Source organism: Mytilus galloprovincialis, chromosome 4, assembly GCF_965363235.1.
Source record: "Mytilus galloprovincialis chromosome 4, xbMytGall1.hap1.1, whole genome shotgun sequence".
Taxonomy (NCBI): Eukaryota; Metazoa; Mollusca; class Bivalvia; order Mytilida; family Mytilidae; genus Mytilus; species Mytilus galloprovincialis.
In genome coordinates, this window is record NC_134841.1 from 40,686,610 (window position 1) to 40,709,000 (window position 22,391).

Genomic DNA, 22,391 nt, shown 5'->3' on the forward strand with positions numbered 1-22,391 from the left:
AACGTGATTTTCATGTGAAATTCACATGAGTTTCACTTTGGATTCATATGAAACTCACAAAAACTGATTTCACGTGAGTTTCATGTATAAGCTCGTTTGAGGTGAAATTGACGTGAATTTCACGTGAGATTCATATCATTTATGAATTTAAATTCACGTGAAATTGATGTTAGTGAAATTTGCATGTGTATCCAATAAGGGTTTTGTTTGCATGAATGCAATCTTTATCTCTAATACGACGAAAAGACAAACAACAAATAACCAATCATTGCACTAAAAGATGAAGAAAAACGATTCTGATCGAAACTTGTGTGAACTGAGATGTGTCAGATGGGTAACCAGTTCCTGCTTTAGTTGTGCATCCATCTATCCAGTGATTTGTCGACATTTGTAATGTCACAATCGAGAAAAAGAGGACAGGAGATTGATTAAGACAGGTTGAACATATCATTGGAATATGGAAATCGATTTAGAAAAAATGAGATTATCAAATAAAGCTCTGCGATATTCCATTTATGAAAATATACGATTCCAGTCAATTTCTGATATTTTCTGTATTTTAAGATCTAATATGACTTGGGTATCAAGGGGTTATGTGCACCAACTAAATGCAGCCCATGTCGACTGTAAACAATACAATGGCATGGTATTGATGTTCTGCACTCGCAAGTCCAATTGAAATCAATGTTAAACAAGAACTATCTTTAAAAAAGATATCCGACGTATTTAAATTTAAGTATATGTTTAAAACTATCATTTCGATAACCTTCAAAGGCACAAAGATACCATTTGAATAACGTTTTCTCTGTTTGTGTTCAGTATTCTCGGTCCTCGTATCTTTATTGCGACCAATGGAATTTCTGTTTACATTCACCAAAACCCCGCGGAAATCTCACATGCGAAGGTGCGTTCTAAAAGTCGTGTACGTTCGTACAACAAAGTTTACATTAAAAATTATACAATTGTCCCGAATAAACAGCTGTCACGGATGCAAAGAGCTATTGGAGAGACCATTATTTTAATAAAAATATAAATCTTTTTCACTTGCTTTCCATCACGATATAATTAACAAGACGTTTTTTCAAACACAACCAAATCACCCACCATGACAGCATTTTGTCCAATCACAGAAAGGATTTTCGAGCATGCGTATTATGTTGCCATAGTTAAGGTCCTTAAGTTCAAAGGGCACAAACCGAAACTATACCGACTACGTCGGAAAAACAACATCTTTACAAGCCTAGGGTTACGTTCCAGTCCCCTCTTCTCTGCCCTTAGCAGATTGAGATAGAATTTGGATCAACAAATTAATTTCATTGGTCGCAGTAGTAAATGGCTGCATCCAATCAAAACGTAACTTATATATAAACATGTGAAGATGTAGAAAATGTAAATAAACAATTGCAACGTGCTAATTGTGCACAGGTCTTCACCCCAAAACATAGAACAATATTTAGTAACAATTATAAAGTTCTTTATCAACTAATTAAAGTTCCTGAGTATATTTCTCGTGCAAATGTTTGAATAACAACGAATATTTTCGAATCCTAATACACAAAATTTGTAAACACTAGAAACATTAATTTTAAACATCCTCATTAATGATAGTTCAAATGCTGTCATTGGTTAAAATACTGTTGTGCGAATGGGTGTGACTTTTATCTATTGGTAGATAGCGCAAAAATGATAGCTTAATATGCCAAGTGTGGAGAGGAGGGGACTAGGTAGCGACGAAAGATGATAAGTAATTGAATAAATTCACCAACATCACATAATTTTTTGTTAGGTTTGTAATAGAAATTAATGTGGTCCATATTGACAGGTTCTGTAACGTTGTTGTAGCATTTGGCACATACAACTGCCGAGGGGGGTATAACACAAATACTGAACTCTTAGGCAAATTCAGAAAGGGGAAGTACATAAAATCTGACAAAATCGAACGTTATCAACAAACTGGAGTAGAAAATAACTGGCATATACCTAAATATATACAGGCAATATGTTGTACTGTTTCAACAATGTTCTAGGTTAGGGAGGGGAGGGTTGGGATTTAGGTATGTGTCTGTCCCAAGTCAGGAGCCTGTAGTTTAGTAGTTGTCGTTTTTTTGATGTGTTACAGATTTGTGTTTCGTTCATTTTTTGTAAATAAATTAGGCTGTTAGTTTTCTCGTTTGAATTATTTACATTTGTCATTTCGGGGCCTTTTATAGCTGACTAATGCGACTTTGCTCATTGTTCAAGGCCGTATGGTAACCTAAAGCAGTTATTTTCTTTGTCATTTAGTCTCTTGTGGTGAGTTCTCTCAATGGTAATCATACAACATCTTCTTTTTTATATAGAATCTAGAAAGTTCCTCTTAATCATATATTTGTATATACTAATTAAGGCAACTGCATTTAAGAGTTTTTCTTTTCATTCAGGGGAGTTCAAATGACTGCTGGACAATTATAAATGAACTAAAACAAATAATAGACTCATTACTTAAGACTTAAAAACCCCTGTATAACCTTATGAGATATGGAAATGCAAAAGGCTAAGAAGAAATTCTTATAATTTTATGGGGCCTCGGTGGCCGAGTGGTCTAAGGTGTAACTACTGTAATCACTAGCCAGTCAACACTGTGGTTGTGAGTGCGATCTCCGCTCGTGCGGGTGCACTCGACTCAAATCTTAATTGACTAGGATTGTCAGTTTTCCTATCGAAGGTTGGTGGTTTTCTCCAGATACCCCGGCTTCCTCAACCAATAAAAACTGGCCGCCACGAAATAGCCTAAATTCGGTGCTTAAAAGTGGCGTTAAAACTTCAAACAATCTAAATAAAATTATAATTTTATTATAAATCAAAAAAGTAACAGTTACAAATGTTATCATGAAAGAACATAACATCTGATTGTAACAAGTTTAAAATACCATTGCACAATAGGTGTTCCACATACAAGTATAAAAATAGTTACAGTCATAATATACAACCTTACTAGCAGGTACAGATCTCTATAAAATGCATTTATTTCTGTTAACACTACAGATATCTGAATCTAATGTGATCTACCTCATCTTACAATATCTAACGTTCAGATTATGCTTCTTTTCTGTGTTAAATACTAACTCTAAAAACATATACAATAAACTCATCAAAGATACAAGATTTAATATTTGGTACTCCAGTCGCGCTTTTCGTCTACAAAAGACTCATCAGTGACGCTCGAATATAAAATAAATTAAAATGCTAAATAAATAACGAAGTTGAAGAGCATCGAGAACCCGACATTTTGTTAGGCTTTGCCAAATACTTCTAAGGTAATCTTTTACATTGGATAAAAAAAATAAGTGATGTGGTATTATTTGTTCAACCTATGCATCTTTTATGATAACTCCTTATTTGATACCTGGTCATAGCTAGATAGAGTATGGTTATCTATTTGATACAAACTATTAACCCAATTTTAGTATATTTACTCTGGCAAGGGGCCAATTTTAAAATATATATTGATGGTGAAAACCTTGCAGCCACAATGTAAATATTGTTTTTATTATATTTTGTTTCTTTTTCATTCGAACACCATAAAAAGTTTTCAATATCTTGCTTAACCGGATTGAGCTGTTAACCAAGTGTTAAAAAGTCATTATAGTATTTACCATTGATATGTTGCTCGAGGTTTGAGGGTAAAATGATTTACTAGACAACATTCTAAGGGTCCTTAAGGGTCCTTAGCCAATAAGAGAACTTGAGTCATAAAGTAACATGGTTTATTACATGTGACCCTAAATGATCAATTAGTAATTTATAGTATTCAATACATCTTCTTAAATAAAAATATCAATCTTCAAGTTTTCATTTTAAAGTTAAAATTAAAATCACAAAAATACTGAACTCCCAGGAAATTCAAAACCGAAAGTCCCTTATCAAAAAGCAAAATCAAAAGTTCAAACACTTCAAATGAATGGATAGTTATCTTTATAAAAACTGTAAGGATATAAAAATATTCTTTCAATTGGTTATATGATTCAGTGGTATATAATATAAAAATAGTTGTCTTCACTTAATAAAATTTTCTTTTTTCACACACAATCTTTCTCAACTTTTTTTTAATAAACAAAGATCATATCGTCTTTAAAATGTAATTATATCTGGTCTTTTCATGTTGTATTGGTTTTTTGGGGGAGGGGTGATTTGAAAATCCAATTATCTCATTGCAGTGCATTGAAATATTCTGTTCGACAAAAGGGTTAACGAAAAATTATATAAATATAATCTAATTTTTCGGAAATGTTCTCTCTTGGTAATGTCGTAACTTTATTCTCATTACATTTTTACATAATTACTATTCATAGAACATGATTAACATTACATTTGGTTGATGCTGTGCTAGCCTTTGTGTTTGCGAACGGAAGCGAGAGATATTTTCGACTTGAAATATTCAGCTCGATCATACACAAAGCAACTTTTCTAATTTCAAAAGTGTTTACAAAAATATTCACTAAAAATGTAGTATTATAAGCTTTCATGTATTTTAAGAGCATATTTTATTTGACAAGACAGGTAATTATATCTTAAGAAGAGTAAATAGTTATACATTTATTTGCATCAAACAATATAGCTGCCCCTTCTCTACAGTAAAATAAGCAGATTTTTTTCTTTCATGAATTACATTGTGATTGTACAATGCTGTAAATATACATTTAGTTTCATACATCTTAACGAAAATATACAATTGTTTTGATATAGTATCGGAATTGTTGTAAATAGCAATTAGTGACAAAAAAACACATTGTGATTGTCCAACTCAGTTGTGAATTCCATTATATATACATGTATATAAAAGGTGTTTGCATGTATGAAGTATGAAAAAAATATAATCTAGTGTATCATATATTTAAAATGGATTTGGATCATGCTTTACAGATCATCTTCTATTTACAAAACATACATGTAGTTTGCTATTTGAATTAATATTCAAGCGGAGAAGACACCTCAAAATTCCTAACTTCTAAGGATGTTTAGATCTTAATATTTTGAATGTAAAAAGAAACCTAACTCCAAACTAAGATAGCAATAGCCCTCTCAATATTGTTATAATGGTACTTAGGTAATACGACTCAAACCGAAGGTCAAAACAACATCGGTTATGGCGGGTTTATCCAAAATACTTTAAATGACAAAACGCACCCCAAATGATATTCTTGGCAACATGTATAATAATTGCAAACACATTACCATAACAATACTGTAAATATTGTAACTTTCAACATTTGAAACAAATTATATGCATTCTTAAATATTGATGGAACAAGAAAACACCCATAATGATTCATAATGGGAGGACAGGGACTAATTTATAACATAATGATCACAATCAATATATACATTAAAATGTTTCAATTACCTAGGATGCATCACATTACATATTAAAGAATATAAAGCAATAAAGTTTCATAAATTATGCACTGAAAATTGTCTTAAATCGATTCAAACAAAATCTCCTTACATATTTATGATATCGTGTTCTTACAAGAAGGAGGTATGTTTAACAAGAAAAATTCCTTTGATTAAATTAAAGGTTATTGTATAATGTATCATTAGATGAAACATTTCAGATGACCACCTGAAAATTATGTATCAATACCGTTTACTTGGTTGAGTTCGTTTTTTTTGTATGCTTCATAGATTCCATACGCAATCTTAAAACAATTGTCAAGAACAAATCCAATCTTGTTATGATAGATAAAATTGTTAGAAAAGACTTCCCTTTAACCGTTGAAGCTAACTACAAGAATGAAACACATGATATTGAAGGGAGATGGAATATAAATGACTAATGATATGCCAAATGAATGGCAACATGTTATTTGGATACAACTTTCTCCATTTCATAGAACTAAAGGCACTTCATAAGTTGTGAAATAGATACAAGCATATTCAATTTTACAAATAATTATTCAATAAATTTAAAGTCATATGTGTAAATTATAAATGATACTAGAAGTAAGAGTTTATTCTTAAAGGTGTTAGCTGTCAATTTGGCTATTGTGTTAACTTTTAATCTAGGCTGATTAAAAAATATGCAGTGTTGTGAAAGAACGTTGGACACATGTAAACAAATAATTTATCGTTATCTATCTATTGTGGTTGTATCTCCATTTTCTAATCTGTTGTTTGATTTGGAATATTAAATTCTTTGCAAAATAGATAGTTGTCATCTGTAAAAAAAGAAAAATATTTTATACATTTAATAACCGTTAAGCATATTGATAATACAAAAAAATAAAGATTTATGCATTTTTAAATCATTTTTTTTAATATCAATGTTGCACTTGCTTAAACGAGTGAGGGTAAATCTATGACAAATGCTTATCTAATCTAGAAGTGTGTCTTATTTATTTTTATTTTCGTGTATGTCTATTTCAGGCTAAGATATGGTGAAATAAATCATTTTTTTTAAATATTAATGTTACACTTGCTTATAAGAGTCAAGGTAAATCTGTGACAAATAATTATCTCGTTTAAAAATGTGTCTTATTTTCATTTATTTTCGTGTATGTATATTTTAGGCTAAGATATAGTGAAATTAATAATCATCTGTTTGTTTTAAAATTGAACCACAGTTTGAGAACATCGATTTCAGCATATTAGTGGTATTTTTACGACCCTTTCCATTGTTAAAGATTACTGTCATACAAGTGAGAGGTTTGGCGCTATAAAACCAGGTTCAATCCACCATTTTCTACATTTAAAAATGCCTATACCTGGCAAGTCAGAAATATGATCGTTTTTTCCATTCATTTGATGTGTTTTATCATTTGATTTTGCCATATGTCCAAGTATACTATGCTGTGTCCTTGTAATAAAAAACCAAACCATATATGGCACTTGATTTTTCAATGAATATGTGGTTCGGGGAACATCTATTTTTATATGTTTCAATTCTTAACTTACCTGTACAACTAATACTACAGCAATTATTATACCAAACACTAATGAGTTCTGTGCAATAATATCTCCAATGCCTTTTAAACATCCTCTTGTATATATCTGATTGCTTACTTCTGATGGCTACAAAAAGAGATCGATTAGAAGATTATCCTACGGTAATATGACTAATTATAATGCTTTGTTTGTCTCATAATTGTCATTTTCTGTTTATTCAAAGAACAAAAGGACTCAAATAATAAAAAAAAATCATAAATTTAAGATGCCATACAAAACCTAGACAATCTAAAGAGTTCATATCCGACAATAATAAAAATTAGTCTAGGGTTATTTGAAATTGCCATTAAAACTGGAATAATATAAGTCAGTTGTTCAAAAAGGATCTGAAAATTCAATCTTGACAATCGTTCTGACGTTTACCTTTTTTGACTAACAACAATGACCTTATGAATTTTAGATTTTGTTCTTGTGTGTGTTCATGTGTCTTTAATCCTTTTTACAGCTTGCTCGAAGCAATGAATTTAAAAGCAAGGAAAACTCTTTTGTAACCTATAGCGATCTTGTAGTTATACTGTTGAGTAGCAACTACACAATGAGTTGTGGCAATTCCTGTGTCATTAAATAACAAAGATAAGTGGATAGCATACGAACGTTTCAAGTACTGTTCATTTCAAAACAAACAAATTAAATCCTTCCAACGTTCACACATTGACAGCTTCTTTAAATACTAAGAATTGGCAAAATTAATTAAGACAGTTTATGCTCATGTCTACTCGTGTCTGTGGTCATGGACGAAACGCTCGTCTGTCGAATAAAATTGTAATCCTTGTATACTAGCATATGATGAGTTTATTAACGACCTCTGACACCCTTATTGTCTCGCTCCCAGTAACAAATCTGCATTCATAGCGAGCCAAGAACAAACTATAACTTTCACAATAATGGATAATTATGTGGGTTTTTTTCCTATTCTGTATATTGTGTTAAAGACTATTAATGGTGATAAATCACGAGAAGACAGTGCCCTCCACCTTCCCCTCAGACGTTCTTTACAAAGGCTTTTGAAGGCCCCAAATGATGATAACTCAAGATACGGTAGTTGTGTGGAGTTCTGTGATTTATCTTTTGTGACATTTTTATGAAATACTATCTTCAAATTGTAAAAACCAAGTTTTACGTAGTTTGTAAGAATTATTTTGTTGATTGGCAGACCTGTTTTCATTTTATCCTATCTAAAAAAATATTGTATGAATTGGTTTTAATCACCTATATGAAATTATATGATTGGTTATTTTCAATACATGTTAAAGTTCCTGTGAGTAGTCCCTATACAAAATAGAAGTGATGTTTAATTTTCCCCGAGATATCTGAGCTCTCAGACATGAGAACATGTTGTTCCCTCTTTTTTTTATAAGAGTACCTAACAATAGTTGTTTTCCTCTTTAGATTCTTTTATTTTCGGTCATGGAATGAGCATACACCTTTTGCACATACAGTAATTTCCTGCCAATTATCTTAGATCAGCAAACAATAAATAAAATCAAGAAACTGGAAATAGAAAATGAATACTTACCGATTTGTTAAGTACCCCTGCTCCACAGAGTAAATTCTTAATTTCACCCTATAAAAAAAAATAAAAATGTATAAATCTTTCGTATTCAAACCGTTTAAAAGGATATCTATTATTTGTTTGCATAGGAAGGAAAGGATTTTATTCCTAATTTGACTAATTGTTTTAAAAAAAACTTACAATTAGTCTTATAATTAGAACAAAAGAGGGGTACATTCCAAAACATAAAATATTTAAGCTCTACACTTACGTCCTTGTATTTACAACATGATTCAGGCACGGCACATGCTAGTTTATTAAGATCTTTCATAGAATCGGACACAGAACAATTAAAGTACATGTTTTGTCCCCACTGTTTGTATCCTTCATCGTCATTGCTAAATCCACAACATCCAATCTAAAAAAGGTAAGCATACGTGTTAGTTAATTGTTACTACCTGAAGGTTTTCAAAACAAAAACGTGAACACAAAAAAACTAAAACATTTATAAACTCGATCGAGTTAAGCAATTTCAATTGATATTCTATAGTGTGTCCTTCTATGTTGTAATGTTAACACAGTCACTACTGTTTCAGGTTAGGGTGAAGGTTCGCGCTTTTTGAAATGTTTAAACCCGTTGCATTTGTCGGCACCTGTTCTAAGTCAGGAGCCTGTTGTTCATAGGTTGTCGTGTGTTTGTGTGGTTCATAAGTGTTTCTCGTTTTTATATAGATTAGACCGTTGTTTTCATGTTTGAATTGTTTAACGCTTGTCATTTTGGGTCCATTATCGCTTGCTACTCGATGTAAGCCAAGGATCCGTGTTGGAGGCCGTACTTTGACCCATAATTTGTTAACTTTTTACACATTGTTATTTGGATGGAGAGGTGTCTCATTGGCACTCATACCACAATTTCTCATTTCTATTAATTCGTTTCCATTTTGATAAATCGAAAATATGAAAATGATAGCTGACATAGAATTTTCTGTTCCTCAATGTTGAATCATTAAAAACGCCTCCTATTTTACAATTTCTTATATTTACACGAACAAAACTATCAAACTAGTCAGAAAATACTTACTAAATCTTGCTGTACTAATTCTATAAAGTCATTTACATCTTCGTCTGCATCCGGGTATAACTGGATGCCATCTTTAAACATGTTTTCGGGATAAATTTTCAAGTCTTTGAGCACATCCGGTTGGAAATAAAACAGGAACACAAATATAACGAACAAAAGTTCTATTAGAATTCCTCCCGTAATACACCAATGATACTGAAAAAAATCAAGATGGTTAATTAATTAATTATAGTTTTATACCAAGTAAGGAATAAGGCAGTTGTTATCAAATAGTCCGTGTCTATGTTTGTTGGCGTTTGTTTTAGAAGAAGTTCAGATTTCCTGATGGTCGTTTAATCTCTCGTACAGTTGATGTGTGTTCCTCAGTTTTCGTTTGAGACCCGGATTTGTTTCAGATATATCGAGATTTACGACTTTTGAACAACGGTACTAGTATATTACTGTTGCCTTTATTTAATAATGCAATGTGTACGATTAGTTACATTTTTGTAATTTTTTTAATTCGAATTTATATATCATCTTTAAATAAAATTCATATGTTTTTATGAGTTAAACATTTTCAGGGACGCCTGTGTTTTACATAAATATATAAGGTATATACGTGAAAAATAAAAATCAGAGACAACTGCCTGTGTGTTGAATTGAAGTATAAGGGTAATTTGTTTAAGAGACAGCCTCCTGTGCATGGGGTCAATGACACTACTTGTATTATCAATTCCCATTGGTATCATCAAGAATCAATACTTTTAATAGCGTATGATTAATTTATAAAAGAAACATGATTTATTATGTAACTAAACATGATAAACTTCGTAAATACATGTGATTTATTATGTAGATAAATTCAGTTGTTCGATGTTATTCGTTACCCGAACAAAGAACCTTAGACTGCATCTTCCTCAGGCGTTTATGATTTTTTTTTATTTCCATGTTTATAACGTGTTACAAAATCTTAACTAATAATAAGTCCATAAAAATGTAAATACATTATCATGCATATGCTAAACCTGACTGACTTCGAGCGAATTTACAATCTTGTAGAGAATGTAATATCCACGATTTGACTTACGACAGACGTAAAATCGAAGATTGTCGTACAATTTTTGTGAAACAATTTCAAGGCTCTATGCATTAAAAACACATATCGTTTTGAACTACCCGCATTAGCTTTCAATAATTTATATGAATGCTTTAAACCGAAGCTTGATAAGCTTAAACGCATGAAATTGTATCTATTTTGGCGACATTTGATTTATTTTTACACTGAGTAGTTATAGAAACGACAAAAGTACGGCATGTTGCGTGATGTTATTTGCTGTTGTGAAAAAAAAACAAGATAATCCTTGATAGTTATAACAACATTTCTATACTCTAGTCCTCAAAGGTTGACCAGAGTATAGAAATATGGTAATTCCTGGTCTCCTCCAATCTGGCAGTAAAGCACATGCAAAAGAGACGATCCGTGTGGCTGTTCGGGATGTATAAATACCCTACCACGTCCGGTCAGAATGAGGACCTTTAATTCGAAGCATGCACTTTACACACCAAAAAAAAAACTCGATTCAACTTTTTAAGTTGTCAATAGTTGGCATGTTGCAAGGGGAAATTTCAGACCTTCATGAAAGTCGACCGCTTTCAGAACTGACGTATATTTGATTTATTGTTAATCTGATTATACAAATATTCGCTACTTTCGCGACTTTACAATAAGCAAACAGTAATAATTCAATCTATATACCCCAGACACACGTTGCGCGTAAATATACAATATATATTTTATGAGATGCCAAACTTTAAAATATGTAAATATTATTTCATGACGATACTCAAAATCAACTTGTATTCAATTGTCCCGATATAATTTAACATTTCCCTTCCTTATTGTAACAATGCTTATCATGTAACATATATCCTCATAAAAAGTATTATATCCTGTTTATTACACTCAATTAAAATTGTTCAGTAATTTTATGCGCACTACCTACTTCGACAAATGTTTTTTTTTTAATTTTCATTTCATAAAACCATGACATTGACACTTAAAAGTGACCAGCCAGCATTTCATCTTCGCTAACAAAGAGTTACGTTCTAGTCCCCTCCTCTTGTGAATATGCCAGCATCTTATACGTAGAAATATTGTTTCTCGTGAAACGCTATTTCTCACACTTTCTTTTTTTTTACAATGTGGTAAATAAAAAAAAATCTCAGTATCATGAGACATATAATGTATCCTGTTTAGTTCATTTTATTTTAATTGTTTAAGTTATTTCACACCTATTTGTTCCAGTTTTTTTTTCTCGTTGCTAAATTCTTAATAAAAAAACACTTCATAACTTTCTAAAGTTTTAGTCAAGTCGTTTTCATATTTTTTTCTTGAAACATATAATTTCTTGTGAAACACATTTCATAAAAATTGATTAGGAACGCCCTCACTAGTATTGTAATGTTGTATTGATTGTTCGATTGTTAGTTGTTTCAGGTCCCGTGGCAAATATATCATGCATGTTCGATGCGAGAACAAATTTACAATAAATGCAATAGGTAGGTTTTCTTATAGATGCCATGCATCCGAGGTTAAGATCGTTGCTGCAAGGTTTCATAAAGTGTAGATGGCGTGGCACCATATCTTTATACGAGACATCGGAATTAACGTCCCCATTCCATCTGACGTGACTTCGTTCTTGTATATCCAACACAGAAAAACGGACGCCCACTGTAGTTAGTGATTAACGGTCGGTCGGAAGAATACCTAAGTGACCATATTTCTCTTCTCCTGTCACTTTTTTTGGGATAGTTTTGAACATGTTTTACCAAAAAGGCCGACAACCGTGATTTATTTGTATACATTTAGTTAAAATCGTTCTTTTCTCGATTGACTGACATCTGACCTGTCACATACACGTATATCATATTGCAGATTTAAAACAAAAATATGATGAGTGAGATTTTGTGATAGCTGCATGTAATAGACGTTGCTTTTGATGTTTTTGTTTTATTGAACGGAAAGATTCAATCAAAAGGTTTGGAGAATCGACTAAGCTTTCCTGCCGTGGCGAATTTCCCGAAGCAAGACAATGGCAACCGTTTTGGTAGCTATAATGTTTTCACGATATATAGTCAATACGGCAAAGTAAGAGGTTTGTACAGCCATCGCATTATGTGTACTTGTAACATGTTTGTTTGTTGCATCATGAGATACTCGTTTGTGTTTGTACGTTTATTTTTTAGTCGCAGGTTGGTAGTTAGTGGGATTAGTTATGATACCAAATATTATTGGTAATTCCTGTCACAAGTTGTCCTGTTATTAGTTTAATGTTTCGAGCACTTGGACTCTTCAACAACATCTGTAATCAGCCTGAAGAAAGTATGGAAAATCGCTAGCTAGACGACAACTTATCGTAAAAAAAAACAACCAAAGTTCTAGTTGTTTTGTCGCCGTAAAACATATGCTCAGGAAGTACAATCTGCAAGAAGCCACATGGTACCTGGACAACCCTGTCAAAAAATCCTTGTGAACCTCAAACATCAAGAAAACAGTGCATAATTACTGGAGCAAATCAATAGTGCAACTGCTGCCACTATAAAAAGAACTAGACGGGAAACCTGGAAAAAGGTAAAATGCATCCTCTATTCAGAATTAACTGCCACTTATCCTGGTTCCCGGTTATATTGGTATATGTGTGACATACTTAATATTGCGATCGGGAACCAGTCTAACTGCCACTCAGCCATAGATACGGCAAGACTACCAGTTAAACTAAAACTGCTTACTGGATCATATATCATACAAAGCAAGCGAATAAATATTTATAAGGATGAAACCGATCCGAAGTGCCTACTTTGCTCAAAGGATGATGAAACTGTGACCCATTTCATATTACACTGCGTACAACTCCAAAATATCAGGAACAAGATACTTCTAGAAACAGTTGATGTACTAAACAATCTTGGAATTCAATTTAATGAACTAATGGACATTGAAAAGTTACAAATTATTCTGGACATCACACCGGTAGCAACATCAAGGAAACTCTCTCCAGCCAGTGTAGCAAAAGTAGAACGCCTAACTAGACGCTTGATATATCAGTTACATATAGCCCGCTATAAGATAGTATGCGGATGATTAATGTAATAATTATGACTTTAAAAAAGGAAAGACTAGTTTAACTAGATTAACCGCTTCCTCATTAAAAAGAAGAAACTATATATTTGCCACAAAATTCGTATACATCCACTGGTAAATTTTACAGAGCGAAAATAATGAACCTATTTTAGCATATATACATACTAGTCATGCTAGTGGTGACATTTCATTAAAGTGTGCGATCTTATAGTGAAAATATTTTTAATTATATATATCTAACAGAATCTTAAGCAATACATGAATTATTGAACACAAAGGACCTTTTAGAAGAAATGAATATAACTTTAAGATAATACTTTATAATACAGCGTTTAATTCATGAGGAAGAGGCATTCATTCTTCTATCTTTTTACCGTTTTTACCGCAATTATGGAATAATGCTGTTGATATTTTTACGACTCTTTTAAAGAATACATCTATCGGTTAGGGGAACACATGTGAACCCAGTGTATATATAAAGAAAGAGAGGAATTTTAAAGTACGTGACGACTTTTAATCAGCACAGAAACATTGTAAATATAACAAAGGATTTTTAATATAATTGTGTGTGGGTAGGACTTCACTATTGTAAATAGATCACTGCAATACATATTTGGTGGAGACATCACTGTATATAGGAAAGATCACAAGTTCTATATACTACAGTATGGTTCCTCTACAAAAGGGTTAAAGATACAGAGGTAAGGTAAGGTAAGGTTATTAAAAAAAAAACTCGATAAAGTCGATTGAGGAATTCCACTAAAAAAAAGTTTGGGGTAATATGATAACACTGTTTTAAAGATGTAACACGTTTGATATTCAATGATGGCAATAAACAGTACGGGCTTGGAACATGAAGATTTATAAAATAACGTAAATATATTTTGAGAAGCACCAAACTTATATGAGAAAACATCACTTGCGGATATGAACGAGCTCCAATAGTTGCTAATTCAACAAAAGAACTATTGATTTGTCTACCAATGTGTAAAACTTTTCGAAATCTAATTGTAATATTTCGATATCAATGCCTTAAATGGGCGTTAAAATGAAAAGCATGACTCACAAATTATCATTCACTTTAGCAAATGAACCTAATAATGTCTTGTGTAACTGCATCATAAAATGTATTCTGTATTTAATCAGGTCACAAAACACACGAAATTGATCTCATTATTATGTCAGATATAACCAGGGTTATCTGGTGTTCGTGTACAAATCAACATAATTTTGAATTCTGGAAAATTGATGAGAAATTTACGATGAAAACTAACCCAACTAAATAGGGTTAGCCATGTAAGGGGGGTTAGTTAGTTCATACTGAAATGATAGTGGAAGAAAAATTAGCCTTAGCCATGCGCGCATGGCTAACCCTATTTAGTTGGGTTAGTTTTCATCATAAATTTCTAATCAGTTTTCCAGAATTCAAAATTATTCCAGATTCAAATAATTCCTTGTTAATTCCAGATACCTCGATTAGAAGGATCGTAAACATAGTAAATAAAACAACATTGCGGAAGTGTAACTGTCGCTTTCTTTTCGTCGTCTTGACCTCGTCTGGTTATCGTCTTGTTGCCGTAGTCTTGTGCACGACAGTTATGTAAGTCTCATCTTTTCATCGTCTTCATGTCGTCTTGTTGCCGTCGCCTTAGACATATATCTGATTCTCATTCGGTTTGTTATATTTAGAATTTACAAAAGTTTACAGTTGTCAAGAAAAAAATGGATTAAAGAGGTTAACAATTGAAGCAATAATACTGTCAGTTTTTATAATATTTCGGATTGGCGATTTGGTGGATTGTTGTTTGTTAATAGCTTGAAGTGGCATATGCGACAAGCACATTCTTGGCGAGATCAATGCCATTATGAATCATTTTGGTCTGCTTAGCGGCGAGAAATATGTAATCCTCCAAACGAAAACTTCACGGACGCCATCGCGTGTTGCCCGTAATTTGATATCTGTGTCACAGATGACGACGTATATTTTCCAATTGTCGTAACCACAACCCTATTCTCTTTTCTTTCAATGCGACCTCCGGATTACCATCGTTTTTTTTACTGATATATGTAACACGACATATGTCATTTATGAAGCAGGATTTGTTATGTTTTGTGTACTATTTGTATTTTCGTATTTTGCCATGGCTATGTCACAAGTTTTGACAAATGAGTTTGAATATCCCTTTGGTATTTTTTGTCTCACTTCGGTAACATAGAAGTTTGTTGGAAACGGAATGAAATCAATATGAGACATACGAACTGTTGAAAAAGAGTTTTTGCAAGGATTCTTTAAAGCGCAAATGACACAACACTTTTCCTCCACGAGGCATTGTATTCAACGTTCTCTTCTCTGGCCGGAAACACGAGTGTTCTTTATACAGCATGTACAGATAAACGGACATCTCTCGTTATCAAGGTTTAATTTAACTGCCGGGCGGGTGATATCTAGGTTTACTATTTTGTACTTGTTTTATCAGCTTTGCTTTATTCACAACTCATTTTTAATGTGATGGTTTTTTGTACAACCTTCAACCTTTATGCGATGTACAGATGGATTTACATGTATGCCAGAAGTTCAAGTTATATTGAATGTTGTTGTGTTATTTCTAAATGTACGTCGTTAGAAAAACAATAAAACATTGCATAATCATGATTATTATACTTACAATTTTAAGAAAGGTTATATTTTCTCTGAGAGGACCGAAACAACCAAAAAAGCTGATGATACCAAATATCCCTCCAAATATCACTAACCAAAACGATAAGTCTAATAAAACGTCCAAAAAGCTGGTCACTTTTTTCTCTTTAATAACTAAAATCCATATCCCTACGCCTACAGCTGTAAAACTTAATATCTGAAAAAAAAAGTAGATATGTCAATGAAAAGTAACTGTTATAAATGTTCAACATATTTTCGCAACAGGCAAAGTTTGTTTACACTTTATTTCATTAATGTTTCAGATATGAGTCCGATAAATAATAACACTAGAACCATTTTGGCAAAAGAGTTAATGCTAAACCATGTTAATAGGTCCTCACGTCCTCACAATAAGCAAATATAAAAAAAAGAAGATTTGGTAAAATGGCCAATGTTACAACTCTCCACAAGAGACCAAAATGACACAGAAATTAACAACTAATAAGTCACCGTACGGCCATACCGCATAGTCCGCTATAAAAAGCGCCGAAATGACAATGTAAAACAATTCAAACGAGAAAACTAACGGCCTCATTTATGTAATTTAAAGCCTATGTGATTCTTCGTATCTAAAAACATACAAATATAGTAGATAATATATCAAAGTAAAATTATATTTTATCTTTTATTGCTTCTAACATAAACTTATACATTCGGCAAAACTTGTACATGATGTACTAGTACTTAAAATCTAAAATGTAAGTTAAGTTGGAGAAGTTCGTTCTAACATGGAAGTAATATTCTTCATGGAAGTAATATTGAATATTACTTCCATGGTTCTAATGAAAGTATACGAAGTAGGTCTTTTAGCCAAAACAGAAATCGAAAAATTTGTTCGGTCAACTTCAATTGCAATCGTTATATACATGAACATGTGTATACCATGAAAAAATGCATTATTTCATCGAAATTGTATTCAACGACAATTTGTAGGACTGATTAGTATTGTAGATCAAGGGTTTTGCTAAATAGGGTAAAGATAGTCCACCGTATATCGTCTCTTGTCCCGGACAGCTCTTTCTCTCTCTCCTTAATGCAACCTTAGCCATGTTAGATCCGACTACGGACGGAATCCACGATGAAGCGAGTTCACCGAAACAAGACCGCTTGAGCGGTATAGACAGTCCACAGTATATCGTCTCTTATCCCTGATCTCTGACATTATTCCACTTACTAAATGCAGGAGCATATATATTGTTAGATATACTGTTCCCAGCTATATACCGACAGGAGTATTGCTATATATATGCAGCTGCACAACAATGGGTTTATCTTAAAATCTTATCATAATGATACCATTTCTTAAATCTGACAGTCACGGAAATGTGGTTTTTGAAGAAAAAGGAATATATCTTGGTGTTGGATAACGTTAAGCAAATAGCTAATTTATAAAGATTGCTTCTAAAAGCTAATAAATTATGTAAAATGAATGAGTGGACATCATGTTCTATCATTAAGATGAATGCATTATTCAACTAACACGTGATTGTAAATCACTACGGGACTGAGGAACAACAACATTCTCTATGCTTACATTTTACATATTTATTTCTATTTACATTTCAAAAGGAATTCATTATTTTTCTGTTCCGTATTTTATAATATTGAAGAGAAACATGTTAAAAAAAAAATTGTTACGGAAAGAGACACAATACTTCCCCTTGTTACATCTTAAAATGTAAAATATTTTTTTATTACGATTCCATTTATAGTTTATTATTATTTTGTTTTTCATATTAACGAGATGCAATGTAAAGACAACATATTAATCAAGGACGTGTAAACATTAATCCCTTTTAAATTGTAACCTTTTTCACTGCATCATTTCTCTTAATAGTTCATGAAAAATTTATCAAATGATCTATTTACTTGATTTAAAAAAAAATCTCCAATTTGTCAATCAACCGATTCACTATGGAAAAGGACAACATCAAAACAATTTAAACTGATTTTTATTTTCTATTAAGATTTCATGGGGTTTTTATTAATATTTATGTCCTCAATATTGAAAAGGTGAAATCTACTTGTCGACTTAATACATGATAAAGGTCTTCATATAGTTTTTCTAAAAAGGAAATTTGAGATTCTCACTGATAACACTATCTCTGCATCTTTTTAACAAGTCCCAGGTAAAATAAACATACAAATAACTATTCCTTATAGAGAGATACAAAAGACGTTTTATGACCTGTATTAATTTTAAATTATAAATCATGTTTTCTCTGGCTAATGTTGACGGAAATATTTGAACCATACATATAACATTCTTTCATCACTGAAGCAACCCGTGGTTAATGTTACGGAAGAGGGGAGAGAAGGCGAAATCCAAAATCAAAATACTCAAATTTGTTCAGAAATACTTATTTCCTTTCAGATAGTTATTCATATGTGATCATATGTATTTCCAACATGCCAAAGGATTTGTATAGTGAGAATACAAATCCTTGATCCACCTAATTCTTAATTGCTGTTAATGAAAATGAATATAAATACTACATTCTTAAGCTGACTTAATGTATTTTGAATAAAAACTATTTATATTGAAACAATATATGCATGGGTGGGATGTGTGAAAAGTATCAATATCCTAAGTCTATAAAGGTTATTAATAATTTACAAGGTAATTCACTGTAGATATCGAACATCTCCAGTATCAGCTGTTAAAAACCATGAAAACAGTCAGTTGATCTACTGTCTGTTTTGGAAAGATTGTTACTATGCACACCGCAGTCAATGATGGGTTGAGCTTAAATATGCGGTCGAGGTTAACAGTTGAAATTCGTCAATATACGCCCAGATTGATTTGATCATCTAAGAGACTAGGTTAGCGGGGGTCATCTTTTCAAAATCTTGATAAATTGTATCAACATGATCAATTAGTATTACGTATTCGTATCCCCACACCTAAACTTGCTTGATATGTTAACGTCTTCATTTAAACAGTCTGTAGACCAAGTCATATGAATATAATGCTTCCATAGTAGTAGTATTGACGATATCAGAAAGGTTCATTATGATTATAGGTATTAAGCTTAATTCTCACACATCAAGTCAATTGTTTTTTTCTGTATATATATTTTATTTGGTATTGCATGACCCTTTATAAAAGGTGTAATTTTGCATTTAGGATTAAAAAAGAATAATACATATACATGCATATGCATTTCACTACACTACTATGTATATAAGTAAGCCAGTTTCTGCTTACTTCAAATCAACATAAACCTACCCTAATTGTGCACTTCCTGGACGTAGGTTGGGTGTGACTGTTTACAATGTATAAATCGATTTTCAGAAACCACTTCGGTATAATTTACCGGAGAAAATATAAGGAGACAATTCGATAATAATGATGTGTATAATCATCTTTCGTAATTATATAAATATCTATAAAGATATTTACGATGATAATTCTGTATTTGTCAATACTATCTGGTTTTTATATTACTCAATATATCGTTTGTCAGAATATATATTTTTTTGAGCATGTTAATTACGTTCATTAAAAAAAAATTGGAAAGACATTAGTCCATTAGTCATTCTCTTTATCATAATCATATTAATTTTGTGATGCCATGTAATTTTTATATTCTGATTCCAGATTTATTTTAAACTGAACGCAATACTGGGAAATCCAAATTGCTTAGTCATTTCTGGAGAAAGTTTTTAAGAAGTCATTCTCTTTTAATGTAGAATTCCTATATTGAAGTTGTTGATCAACGTTTGAAGATTATTGTTTATGTACATAGTTATAATATACATGATATATGACTGAAAACAACTCCTAAATGTCTGACAAATTAATATTTTTAAACAAATTACAATTTTTGAACATAAAAGAAAAATGCGCAATGGTTTAAATTAAATCTAATGATGCAGATCGTTAAAAAAAATCTTAATACATTTCATATCAAGGACATCAAGTAACATAACTTGAGTTTGTACACAGATGAACGTTCCCCTCACTTTTTTCTTTCTTGTGTTTTGATTAACTTTTATTGAGATCAAGATTGAAAAACGAGTCTATTATATACATATATATCATGTATATCGGTTCAGGATTTTGGTCGTGTACCCAAATAAACTTCATATTAAAGTTGAACTGACTCAACCCAGCAGCCGATCTGAATGTACGTGTATTTTTTCATATCTATACATGTTTACATGTATATGAAAATATGTAATACACGTGTGATGGATTGCATAAATCTATCAATACTTGATTATGAACAGAACAAGATATATAAACAAATAGTTCGTAGTTCTAAGAAAATAAACACAAAATACACAAAAAACAATAAAACAATAAAACGCACATAATCAATGTAAAACATCATTATTCACACACACGAGCACTTCCAAATGATTATACAAGAATAAACAAGATCAAAGCTAGGCACGATTTTCTATATTGACCTATCTATTTGACCCAAATAATAACCCCCCATGTTGACTATTGATTAAATAAGTTGTTTACTTACCAAAATAATAAAATTGAAGAAAAATAAAAAATATTTCACACACAAACTAACTTCACTACGATCTAATCGTGATCGAGACGCCATGTTTTTGTTGTTTTCAGCTGATCTATATTTACATATCCTCAGATAATCAATGCACAAGCTGTTTCCTTAATATAAAAATCGCCAGGTAAAAATGTACACAGTACTAGTATATAGTCACGATTTTATAATGAATCACACATGTATTTAAATAACCGCTCCAGGTGATTGTACCCATGTCCTCTCAACAATAGAATGGATTTTAACGTGTATTTAAATGTTTATAATTGATCAAATAACAAAAGGCGGAGTCTTAGTTTCATATTTCTTCAACGGGAACCAGGAACTTAAATTAGTGTGCGTATATTTTATAACGCGGTACTATTGTGCTAAATCAATTGAAGCATACACACACCTATCTGATGTGGCAAATCTATGAGAAAAGGATAGAAAAAAAAAACCAAAATAAACCAAATAAATAAATTATCTTGATATAATTTGGTCTCTTTTTGTTTGTGTATTATTTTCTAAAAAAAAAAATATTTTTAAATTGCACACGTCTCGTTATAAAAAAGAATGTTTTGGGGACAAAAGATAAGCCAGGTTAAGCACTATTTTAATTTATTTATGTTATTTTTCATTCTCCATATGTTCTGATAAACTTTTCTCAGACTTTTTTGACGGTTTTACGCTAAATCAGTTAGATGTGACGAAATGATATTTTATCGAGAGGAACATGATTAAAATTAGTTTTAATTGTCTTTGACTACCTTTCAGTGATTTTCAGTACTATTACACCTTATGTGAGTAACTGCGAGAACTCTGACTTCGGTGCTTTCTGATTATAGTTTAACTGAGTTTTTATGTTAGTTATTTTTGTGCCGGCTCGTACCGATCCATTGAGTATATTGTGGAAAATTATGAATTTCAACAATATGACATAGCTAATTACACATGATAGGAGAATATTACAAGATTAAATCTGAGATTACTATAAAACAAATGTAAATTGTCGGAAAATATAAGATTTATTTGTACGAGCTTTTAGTTTAAACATATTTATTTATCGTGGATTGGGAAACAAGTTTTGCAACTTATATTAATCACTAATAAATTCCCACTTTGCAGGTGCGAGTGCTGCCTTGTAGTAGCATTAGCCTTGCTCTTTTTCGAAATCTACAAGGGCGTCTTTAACGTGCAAGAGATATGGCTCTCTCTTAACACGGGTCAGCCATTTATCGTCTCCTTTCGACGGACTATCATCGTTTCCTCAAGACCATACTCGCAAAAAGTATCAAGGGAGAGCCGAAAATTGAGTTCCTCAAATTTTCATCCCGAACGAGAATCGAACCAGAACCTTTGTGTTAGTAGTCTTTTAATAGAAATAGACCGGAACGCGAGGCTCGCCTGTTTCGTAGGAAATAGTTATACATTTCATACTTCCGACAATGTACATAATTTATATTGCTTTTATCCTGCAATTTACATCCAGCACTTTAAGCCTTAGTAGT

The 22,391-nt window shown here is 31.9% G+C and overlaps 1 protein-coding gene across 1 annotated transcript; it reads right to left on the reverse strand.

The window, feature by feature from the left end:
* Positions 1 to 5,921: 5,921 nt before the first annotated feature.
* Positions 5,922 to 21,133, reverse strand: LOC143072151 (tetraspanin-33-like). Its single transcript, XM_076246968.1, has 7 exons — positions 20,860 to 21,133; positions 16,347 to 16,535; positions 9,558 to 9,752; positions 8,748 to 8,894; positions 8,501 to 8,548; positions 6,934 to 7,050; positions 5,922 to 6,197 (listed from the first exon to the last, which is right to left on the reverse strand). Exons 1-7 carry the CDS (start codon positions 20,941 to 20,943, stop codon positions 6,114 to 6,116), a joined length of 864 nt encoding a protein of 287 aa, XP_076103083.1. The 5' UTR covers positions 20,944 to 21,133; the 3' UTR covers positions 5,922 to 6,113.
* Between the last annotated feature and the right edge of the window lie 1,258 nt (positions 21,134 to 22,391).